The sequence below is a fragment of the Montipora foliosa genome, chromosome 9, assembly GCF_036669935.1.
Source record: "Montipora foliosa isolate CH-2021 chromosome 9, ASM3666993v2, whole genome shotgun sequence".
Lineage (NCBI taxonomy): Eukaryota > Metazoa > Cnidaria > Anthozoa > Scleractinia > Acroporidae > Montipora > Montipora foliosa.
This window is the reverse complement of record NC_090877.1, coordinates 23,981,169-23,993,115: the sequence shown is the minus strand read 5'-3', so window position 1 is coordinate 23,993,115 and position 11,947 is coordinate 23,981,169. Positions and strand designations below refer to the sequence as shown.

General features: G+C 39.0%; 2 protein-coding genes across 2 annotated transcripts in view; one reads left to right on the top strand and one right to left on the bottom strand.

Moving 5' to 3' along the window:
• The window catches only part of LOC137971952 (protein ecdysoneless homolog), a 29,458-nt gene extending 28,639 nt beyond the window's left edge, over positions 1-819 (bottom strand). The window contains exon 1 of the mRNA XM_068818701.1: positions 579-819. Within this exon, the coding sequence (XP_068674802.1) occupies positions 579-747 (169 nt within the window). The 5' untranslated portion in view covers positions 748-819. The remainder of the gene's footprint in view (positions 1-578) is intronic.
• A 2,382-nt stretch (positions 820-3,201) lies between these two features.
• LOC137971153 (uncharacterized) lies at positions 3,202-11,947 on the top strand. Its single transcript, XM_068817898.1, has 2 exons — positions 3,202-3,639; positions 10,165-11,947. The coding sequence occupies exons 1-2, from the start codon at positions 3,573-3,575 to the stop codon at positions 10,584-10,586; spliced, it is 489 nt and encodes a 162-aa protein (XP_068673999.1). The 5' UTR covers positions 3,202-3,572; the 3' UTR covers positions 10,587-11,947.

Genomic DNA, 11,947 nt, shown 5'->3' with positions numbered 1-11,947 from the left:
TGGCTTATTTAGTCGTAATTTTTTCCTCGTTTGGTTTAAGTTCTACCAAGGCAAAAATGATTTTCTTTCTCCCTTGTGCTTTATTTTGTTGCCCTCTGAGTACAGAAGAAACAACAACAAGGAAGGTATGTATTACACAAAACCTTTTTTTTTATTTCAATGAATTTAAATTTTACCTGGTTTATTTTGTTTCAAAGTAAGCTTAACTACAGTAATTTAATTACAGTAGGTATTTTCCTAACCACAGTAGCCATGCTGTGACCAAATCTGCAGATTAACGCAAGGACATAATGGTACTTATTGCTTAGCTAGGGTTTGGCTGTCGCTGAAGCCTTCTTTTTTGTAGGCTCTGGTATTACTATTGCTTTACTTCTTAGCTGTATAATAGCAGTCTCTTAGAGCGACGGAATAGCGACTATCCCGTCGCTCTAAGAGGGAAATAACCTGGCATCCAGGACAGGTTGTACTTTAATCTGTAAAAATGGCAGGAGACGAGGCCCAGTATTTATGAGTCTAGCCGATTCATATAGAGGCATTTTATGGCCATAATGATGCGGAAGCCTTGAGACCTTACAGACCTTTCCCAGGCTTGACGACAAGATGAAAGGGCTCACTTTGCCAAATGAAATCGTCAATAAGTGGACTTAGAAAAGCCAGATACTTGGCAAGACGGGCATCCAAGTTTCTCTCACTGATAAAAAAGTCTCCATCCTTGATAAAAATCTTGTACTTTACAGCGTTTTCCATTGCATGCAGATCTTGCCCCAAATTGCCGCAAACATTACGTTTCACCCGCCATGTTGTTTCAGCGTTCAACTGGTACCCAGTCCGCTAGAAACGCTTTCAAGGAAGTCCACAACAATGACAGTCCACAACAACAGAATGGGTGTCGGACGTGACGTATACGATATGTATGACACGTAAGCAAGAACTTCAAATTTCTCTTCATACCCCGCCAAGGTTCGAACTCACGACGTTACTCACAGTTGTCTGATGCTCCACCCAGTTCCGAGCTAACCAGTCGGCGGTAAAATTTTTGCAAATTACGATCATCGTAATACCTTAAATCCCATATTAATTTCCCCCATCCCTTATAAGCCCCCTTCCCCCCTTAATCCCTTCAACCAGCCTGACTTTTTAGGGGGTCAGAACGCACTTCTTACGATAGCTCTCGTGATTGGTTCAGAACACAGTGGGAACTCAACGGTACATAACAATGGAGCCTACTCCAAAACACAATAAAACAGAGGTCGAAAAGAGCTGCGTGGTGATTGGTTGCGGCGGCTTCTTTACATGCTTTGCAGAAATGCCTAATCATTGCGTTTAGGCAAAGAACGCCCGTCCACCCAACCCCCCCCCCCCCCCCCCCAACAAAAAAAAAAGGAAAAGTACGACATATTACGGGTTGGCAAAGGAAGTCAATGATTAGCTCCCTCTTCTTCTTTCTTTATTTATTTGTACCGGTATTTGTACTCTCCCTATTCTTTTGCCTCCATCCCCTCCCCCTCCCCCCTTTGCCACACCCACCCCATCCGCGTTCCTGATACATCCCGTTTCCACGTTTCCCGGCCTTCACAGTTTTTACTGAAAAAAATAAATCATTGATACGCTTTTTTATTTGCCATAGATAAAGGGTGCTTTCCAATAAGCCAAAATTTACGGAAATTTCGGGCTGAAGTCAAATAAATGGAAAGGTCCATTTCCGTTCGGTCCGACCGGAGGTTGTCCTCTTTGACCGGTCGGTCCGGTCCGACAGAAAACGTCCCGTTCCATTTACAAAAATTCTCCTTCCCAGTCGCATTTCACTGTGATGTAACCGAAATGTCGGTCGAAACGGGCATGTACTAAAACCGGGAACACCGGAACACCGGAACACCCTGGAAGTAACCCAAAACCCTCAATTTGGTTAACCCTAGGCCTAGCTAGGCCTTAAGTTGGTTTTTAGGCCTAGGGTTAGCACACCGGAACACTGCGGAACACTCCGGAAGTTAGGGTTAGCCCTCAATTTTTCTAACCCTAGGCCTAAAAACCAACTTAAGGCCTAGCTAGGCCTATAGGTTTAGCCAAATTGAGGGTTTTGGGTTACTTCCAGGGTGTTCCGGTGTTCCGGTGTTCTTGGTTTTAGTACATGCCGTCGAAACGTAAATGGAACGCTTCAGTCCGGTTGGAAATTGACTTTTGATGGCAAATGTCGTTCCATTTTTCCTTGGTTAGTTCCACTGGTCTCGGACCTGATGGTCAGGCATAATGGAACGCATCTAAAATGAAATTATTTTTTCCAATGCTCTTGCGGCAGCGTCTCATCCATTCTCAATCCCTGCTCAACGATGATACAATGTGCACGTGTATTTTGTCATGCATTTCCTATTTGCTTTAAAAATGGACCAAACGAGTCAGTTAACTACGAAAGTAACTTGGCAATCAAAATGACCAAGAATGAGATGGTGCAAAACAGATTGTATACTTCAGATGAGATAGACCCTCAGTCTTTCACTGGTCAAGCTTCCCCAACTTTCGATCTTAAAAATTAACGCGCTTTTCCGGCGAGAACTTCCGTTTCGGCTCAACCACAGCTTTGAAACACGGCGTAGGGTAATAGAAAGCGAAGATAATTTTCCATGTAAGTTAACCAATTTTCTAAAAAAGAACTTGATAGAGATGGCAGATATAACATTGAAGAGACTTTTTTTTCAAAAACATTTTATTTCCCATCTCCGGATATTTGTGGAGGTCTTCGTGTTTCACTCGAAAGGAGTATCGCCCTGAGGGCCGAACTCAACTCACACTCAAAGTATTAAACTTTATTGCAAGGCGTTATCATCAATAGATTATTTTGCCATTACTATCTTTTATAGCTCTTAAAACAAAGCAGAGCCTCAACTGATCTCAACTGATGTCTGCGTTGACCACAAAAAATTCGAACAAAGAAAATAATTTCCAATTTTTTTTTTCCGGAATAAGTATTCTCAGTTCTGTTGTAAGGAAAAACTCTCTAAATAATTAACGAAGCCCGTGGTTGTATAGTAAACTTTAATGTACTTGGCTTTTTTCCTGTCTGGTGGATTTGAAATTTGTTGAAGCCTAATGTCAGCATAACCATAAAAAACCAAAAGGCATACACAAGGAGTCTTTCCGAGTAATTTTAGCCAATGACGTGTTACGCCATCAACCGTGACAAACCATTGATCAAAGTGCTTTGCAATTTAAATTGCCTTTCCGTTTCGAGTTGACAGGCAGCGGGTGACGCTCGAATAAAACACGACGCTACCGTTTTTTCCTTCTTCAGTTGGTCGTTGATGAGACACGGTGAGGAGCAAGGAAAACCGAGTACGCGTTTTCGTCGAATCGTAAAGATAGGGACAAAAATTATTCGACTGTGTCGTCAATTCTGTTACACTGCTCGCGTGGCGTTGCGAAGTGGACAGTTGGACAGTTGCACGTAATTCAGTACAAGAAATCGGAGGCACTGATCCTGAAAAAAATCAGCGAGTATCGCTGGAAAGGGATGTCTCGAGTAAATCGTACTTTCCAGACAATCAATATTTAAACTCATTTTCCCGGGAAATAAAATAATGAATCAACCAGCAGATAACAGAGGACTTCAAGAATTCGACGATGAAATATTTTCTACTTTGCGAGGTACGTATACGTTTACTGACTCAATTCCTATATATTGATCGTCAGGTAAAGGATTTAAGTTATCTTCAACAAAGCGGTTTCAAGACATTTAGTGGATTCATCCCAACAGCAAACAGAAAATTTGTGCTCAAATCCACGTCGCATTTACGTGCATGAAACTTTTGTAAACAAAGCATCTATCTGCTGCCAAATAGAGGAATGTCCACGAGATTAAAATGTTCCCGTTTATGTGACTAAACAATGACTAAACAGACAGAAATGTTACCATCGATTACCATCGAGAGTAAAATTTATCGTTATAATTTTTCTTGCCAAGAACATATTACTAAGAAACTATTACGGACTCACGGCTCTCATTAAGAATTGAAATTACTGTGGGAAGATTGTTTTAGTTAAAATTGAATTTTCTCTGTTTGAAATATTTAAAACAAGTCTTATTTTAATTTATGATTGCCGACAATCATTATTTGGAACAATGGAGAAATTAAATGGAAGTTTGTTGAAAACGTTTTGAATAACCACAACATAGTGGAAATCGAAAAAAAAATTATTCAAAACAGTGTCCGGCCAACAAAAGGCTTTGAAAACTTGAAGCTTTTTAATCTGCTCACAGTTTTTTCATGGTCTATCGTTTAAATTTTGCTGTTTAGCAAAAAAATTACCAAAGAGGTGATGGGGGCGTTCAAAATCGAAAAGAGGAGACGACAACAAAACGACAGGCGGTCTACATTACTTATTCTTTGTATTGATCAGATAGTTTCACTTCTATTGTAAACTCGGGTCATTCACTGTTTGGAGATGCTCAGGGAAGAAAAACCATGGGTTTGCCGAAAACAAGAAAAATAATCACTTTTTATGATTGATTTTTGCAGGGTAGGATTTGCAAAAACCGCGAAACCCCGCCGAATAGGTTGCCATGTGTAGACCTGTGACCATTGGTAATACTCGAAAATAATACTTCAGGCATGAGTTGTCATTTATAAATAGCCTTTAGAGAAATCTATTTTTTAGCCGTGTCTTAAAACGCAGATACATTTCCGTTTTCTTTTTGCGCATTTCCTTTGTCTCTTTTCGGCTGGTTACAAAATTCAAACTATCCGTTTTCAAGGAATCGGATCGAGGGACCGTAATGTTTTCCCTTATTTTCCACCCGAACTGAACTTGTTCTATCCCTCAGCCGAAGTGTTCTGTCTCAAGAATTTAAAAACCTCCATTAAGTTGCAGTGTTATTAGACATGTACCTAAAAATAGTTGAAGTACGTTTGCCGATCGGGCTTGGCAGTGACGTTTTTGTTTACTCCGGAGAAACATTTGCTGACCTCCTCCTTTGCCTGGCTACTTTTGTTTGTTTGTATCGGTTATTGAGACTTATTATAGGTCTTTGACATTTTCTATTTATTGACCTCATTGCTCTCCCGCAATCTGCAAGAGCGTTATAAGGATCAGTAAATGTACTCCGTTGTCTAGGCTAGTCTGTGTTAATTCCTGGGATAATATTCCTGTTTGCGAACCATTTTATCGTTGATTGTCAAACAAACTTTTAATAATGAATGACAACGAAAAAGAAAAATATTGATTCTGGTGACTTTTCAAGACCTGTATTAGAATAAACCCGAGGCTGGGAATAAGATTTGTAACAAGGCCAATTACTTAATGACAGAGCAGGGATTACTAGTCTCACCTATGTAAGGTCTATTGTTACATTTTTCTTTTGTTGTACGAAGGTTTCGCCTGAGGTTCAAAACATCCCGAAAACGTAACCAAGCGTTGAGCCAATATGTAGTACCAAGTCGGCGTTATGAAAGCTTTCGTGTTGAAATCGCAAAAAAGTGAGAAAGTCCAGCCTCAGTATTAAACTGCGTAGTTATGGAATTACAATGCACGACTGATCATTGGACAGAATTTAAAAGCAGAAAACTCGGAAATCGATATGTATATAGCTTGGAATTCTTATCAAACACAAAATCGTTAGCGGATTTTAACTTGGATTAGTTTGTTGAATTTTTCGGTATTAATCAGTGATTTCCATCAACAAATCTGCGGCGAGAGTTCGTTAACGATTCGAAATTCGATCGTATGAGGATCTAGACTTCAATCTGAACTACCAAAGTGGCGGATAACTGAGAAGCAAAGAAGAGGTGGAAAATAGATAGCATTTTAAGTAACACTATCTTGCATTACCAGCAACGTATACGTACTGCCTGTCCAGAAGTAATTTCTTAGGGCACAAATGCAAAATGGGGCACTTCAGCCGAAATTAAAACAACAGCATGGAAGTGCTTCTAGAATACATGAGTACAACAAAGAGGATCTAAGACGTCGATTGTGACGGTGGGCGTTATCCAATTTTGTTTTTTTTTTTTAAAACAGAGTTGCACTTAATTTGGGACAGTTCTTTTTAGTTAGAGTTGTGGATTGTCTTAAAGACGCCGAAAGTTCAGTAACGTTTAGTAAATATCGTCTTTTTCTCAACCTGTTCTGTTTTCAGGAACTCAACCAGCAGACGTCACCACAGTTCCGTTCGTGTCGTGATCTCCGTTAAGTTTGTATGTTGTTCATCGGCAATCTTGATATTACCGAATTAGCGTTATCATGCAGACAGCTGAGGCAGTTTTTCCTGACCCAACTATTAATATTGGCTGTGATTAGCGTGACTGGGAAAACAAATTATATATTGCGGTCGCTGTCTAATATCTTTAAAAGTGCTACCGTAATTTTTGATAATGTTTTTTGTTTTTTTCAAAAAAAGAACAAACGAGAACGAGGAAAACAAGTAACGGTTCGCTACTCATCCGACAAAGGCCGGCGAAATCAGCTGTCACATTTTTTTTTCATGTCATGTCATGAGCGCATCGGCATTGAGTCGTGAAAGCCTAAGGGAACGCAGATTACAACTTTTGTTATTACATGTACTTTACAGTTTTCAAGCGCCCTTGACAATTCGTTTTTCAGCTGTATTCAACGCATGCAATTTTGCACGCATAGGCCGTCTACACGGTTTAACAAGGCAATATTCACTTGATGAAACCCGAAACATAGAGAAACTCCAGAAGTGAATTTTTTTACAAACTTTTTTTCATTAGAAAGACTTCGCATTTAACTTGCCCAAGTAATAAGCCAAAGAGAACTTAGAAGATGATTTATTTTTGAAGAGAAATTCTGGGAAAGAAGTTGCTATTTTAAGTTTTTCTTTAAGTAGAAATAAACGGGAACTGAGTCATTAGGCAATAGATTATATTGAGGCTATTTTGGCAGTTGATTTCATCCGGCCCACTACAATTTCCCCTTGGCGAAGGACACCATTTGCTAAGGGTTTGTCCAATTAGGTGAGGTATTTTCGTGATTTTAGTTTGGGAAGCTTTATTGAAATATCCTCAAATGATTTTACACTGAACATTTTGCAGGCCTGTGGGCCTTGGCAGTTGTGCTCAATTTATGTAACTATCCAAAAAAACCTTATGACATTGGCCATTCTAATAAATTACGATGTAATATTGTAAAACTTTTATATGCATATATAGTTAAGAAAATACAAGTAGTAAAATTCGTAGTTGCTCATGAACTAAAAAAAAAAAAAAAGCTAACGAGATACTATTTACTATTTACTATTTCGTAGTTTTGGCAGATGATCCACCTTTGTGAGCGTCAATAGTTGTCTTTCCTAAGTTGTTATCTAATATGCTGATCACTTCTTTTTCGAGATCTTTGTAGTAAACTGCGAGAAAATCAAACACTACTTTATTGAGATTTACTTTTTTATGACCCGGGTATAAGTTCTTAATACCTAGTTGTAAATCTATTTATCTTTCTTCCTGGGTTTCATATTGTTCCTTCCATGATGATCCATTCGTTATTCTTCTTATCCAATACACTGATATCCGGTCTATTTGCGCCATGATTCACGGGACATATTTTCCAATTTCCAAGCTACGTCCCACGAGTCCTTGCTTTCAATTGTTGTTCTCTTAGCTTGGTTGCGGATAACATTGCTTGTATGACTGTGGGGTAGAATGCTCAGATTCGTGAAATCCGTATCTTTCCTGTAAAGCATGGTACACGGGGCGTAGCATTCTGTCGTGTCGTGCTTTATACAGTGACTGTGCTATGTGACAACACTGAGCCACGGAGTACGTGTGATACTGTCTTCTGACCTTTAGAACAGAGTCGGCGGGACAATTCGTCTACGCCTGTTCGTGTAACTTTTGGAATCTATAGGTCTTTGTGTTAAGGAGTTGCTGTCTAATGCTTGTATCTACTGACATGACTGTATCCGGAATGTTCTTCCACCGTCTAAAGATGTCGTATGAGTGGGCTGATATTTCTGGATCCTGGCAGTGTTGAGTCACAAACTTTCCGATCCATGGCTGTTTCATGACTTCATTTTTGCGTTTCTTCATACTTGCTTTATGGATGATCTGTTTTATTTTCATGGGTTCTTTGACCTTCACTATTGTTACGTTGTCAGTATCTTCCAAGACTGTTACGCAATCCTGTAAGTGGCAATTAAGATCTGGTTTTTCTGCATACCTTTTGGCATCTTTTGGCACAATGTATATGCCATAATTTACTACTTGCAGAAGTAAAGGTTTATGGCGTTCAGGAACCGGCTCTTCAGCCTTTAAGATCATATCTGTATGACCGCAAACAAAGGGTAATATGCAATAACAAGTGCTCTAGCTGGTCACCGTTACGATGTGGCGTCCCACGGGGAAGTCTCCTTAGTCCTTTATTGTTTAATATCTTTATGAATGAAATTGTCACCGTCTCATCCCTCCGCCTCTATGCAGATGATACAACTCAATATACGGCGGATAATAGCCCAGTTGTACTTCAACATTTATTAAACCAAGACATGGAAAGACTACCGGTCAACGGGGACAAGACCCAAGCCATGATCCTTGGGAATTCATCCTATCGATATGACCTGGAGTTTGCGGGCACTTCCATTGACATTTTTTAAAGACCACTTAACTTGAGATCCTTGGGACATGTTTGGATAATAAGTTCTCTTTTAAAGAACATATAAATGTAATGTTGAAGAAAGTATATGCTGAGATAGCCGCACTTCGCCGCCTTAAGCGCTTAGTACCTGCAAATACTCTGCTTCTTCTTTATTTTGAGTTCTGCAGCTGTTTACTTATGGGCATAGGTAAAACACTTAACAAGAAACTGGAAGATGCAAACTATTATGGTCTACGAACTATAATGAACATGGGGAAACTACTAATTATCATAATTCTTATTTTATGAATCAGTTCTTAGGATGGTAGACATGAATACATCAGAGCATAGACGTCTAGAACAATCTTTGATAATATTTTTTAAATGCTTTAAGGAGAATGGTCCAGGCTATGTAGCCAATTTATTCAAACGCCGACTTACACCATATAATCTTAGAGGCAGTGGTCTAAACGTAGTACAAATTTCATATAATAGTAGATTCTGTCATGGCTCATATACGTATATAATCTCGCGTATCTGGAACCAGTTGCCGTTAGTTGTAAAAAATGCACCTAAGGTATCATCCTTTCGTAGACTTTTAAATAAAATAAATTTTACCGGCTGTCAACGCAGTAATTGCCTTTGACTTAATTTATTTATATAGATATACGCCATTTTTAATTTAACTAGTAAGACATAAGCAATATAGGTTTTTTTTTGTATGTACATAATACAACTGTAAATTAATATTGGTCAAACACTAGCTCGGGGGACTGGGAGACCTCCTTGTGTGTAAATTGACATGAAATAAATTATCTTATCATATCTTAAAAGCACTTTAATTAATACTCTTTTAATACTGACCACAAGTTTCTTTGTTCTTTAACACTTCTTGGAATGATTTGACTAATTCACTGTTGTTTATAATGGGCTACTTTAAGCTTTGTATTCTTCTTGTACAGTGACTTCATTTCAATCAATCGTTTTCCTCCTTGTTGATTCATGCTTATGCTTTCCACTGCACTCATTGATTACATGTCTTGTTAATCTATTGAGTTCTTTAAGGTTGTTAATACACCAATCGGTTGACCTTATTATTATTATTATTTATTTTTATTTTTTATTATTATTTTTATTAGTACTAGTAGTTGTATAGTAATATGATTTTTTTTATTTCTATTTTTAATTTCTAACGCTACACGCGGTGCTAGGCTTAAAAACTCTCCAATCACAGTCTCAATAATTATGGCTTCATTTTGAAATAAAAAAATAATAATAATACGTGACATGCTAAACACCCTTACTCGCAGTCCGAGACTGAATTGCTAAGGGCGCGGCTCAACGAGATCGGACCGAATGAGCTGCGCTGCCGGCTAGGCGCTCGGCCCCTGAGCACGACCCATGTATGACCTCGGAGCACAGCACCACAGCCTGATGGAATAGGCTGTGAGTCGAACTTTTGCTCGTCTAAGTCTGTTAAAATTGGCTGATCGATTACTTTGAAGTTGGTTTTACGACTGACAGTTAAAAGCCGTTTTTGTAGACTGAAATGTATTTCTGATTTTTCTTTTTCTCTATCCATAGACGTGGAAATGTTTCTCAGCGATCTCTCAAATCAATCCTTGCAATTGAGGCAAGTACAGAAACGGGATGAACTCTTAGAAACCGTGGTTGAACTTAGGAGAAAACTTAGAGATCACAGAGATTCACAGATGCTTATGAATGGTAATAAATCACCAAGACCCAAGAGAAAGAGTTTCCCTTGCGCTGTGTTAAAAGACAGCATGCACTCATACGTGGCGCATTTGCAGAAGACAAGTGTGAACGGAAAACTTAAGCCACCAGGGTCACCCGAGATACAGCGGTCTGTAGACAAACCTCAAATGCGCCCGCGATCTGTTTCTTGTCCTGACATCCGTTTAACTCTTAGCCATTCGTGGAGAACATCTCTCCCTAAAGTGCCTGAAAACGATGAACTTACCGTAGATTGCGACGAAGGATCGTAACACCCGAGGTTTTTAATATAGGTGCTTTACAATGTCAACGAGGGTCAACACGGTTTGCAATGGACTCTTCCTGGTAATTTGCAGATTGAGCAAAGGACGTCAACTGAGTGTTGGGTGGTTTCGTCCAAAGTTTTAACAAATTGTTCGCTCTAAAAGAGTCAAAGGGGAAAACGCCGCCCTTCGGGTTGCCTTCCGTAGTTCACGAGGGAACTTTTGCAAAGAAGACAACGATTACAGGAACGTCATTGTAAAATACTTGTTTGATATCATGAAGTAATTGTTCCAATTTGCCGGTTCAGTCGTATCTTAAATGTGCATTGATTGGCATAAGTAGTGAGAAAGTTAAGAATTCAGCGTAGTGGGCTCAAGTCCACACAGGACTTCAAATTTGGTCATTGCATTTCTTTTAAATCATTGTCGGCACCAAAGTAACTATGCCAAACGCTTTTTATTCTTGCTCATTAAAAGTGGAGATTTATGGCGTTCAGGTTGCTCTCCCCGTTGTTGTTACTTAAAATCCTTAACTTGATAATAACAGCACTGGAAAATGTCAGTCCCATTTTGAACGAGTGTCAGGCGGTTTCTCTCACGTGAAGGCGCTGTTATCTTCAATAAGCCGAGGTAGTTTCCTCGAGCAACTTGTCGAAAAGCGTTGGGGAACATAGGACCGACTTCTTCTTGTCGACTTGTCTTCTCGTCTTGGGGCAAATATAGCCGGATGTTATGGACAAGGCCAAAGTTTCCTGCAGTTAGCGTCCAAACGAGAAACCGAGAAAAGATTTGCCAAGATTATCCTTAAATAATATCTTTTAACCTCTTTCTTTTACAAGACTTTTTGCGAAATGTGGAAGTGATCCTCGCACTTAATCAAAATGGCCGCTGTATCTGCAAAAAGGTCTATTAGCCAATATCAAAAATACCATAATACTCTTTGTTTGTCCCTCCAAAATTCTGCATAAGCATTGTTTCCATTTTCTCTTGGGACCATTGTAAGTCCCAAGAGAAAATACAAACAATGCTTATGCAAATTTTGGAGAGACAAACAAAGAGTATTATGGTATTTTTGATATTGGCTAACTGAACGTTGAAGTTATTTGACTGAAATGTACTGATCATTGCTATCGTTCCATGAGAACTTATTATTTCACCGTAGTGGTATTTGAAAGTTACATATCAGAATGATGATATTACAAACAGTTCTCTTTTTAGAAAATGAAGGAACGATCTCGTGTGCTACTTTTTTGTTCTTACCACATTTTGAATTTTGACGTCATCTGAGATCTTATTACTGAAGTCTTTTTTTAATTGGGCCAAACATCACTTCGTCTGGATTGTGGTTCCGTCTTTCAAGATATCTTTAA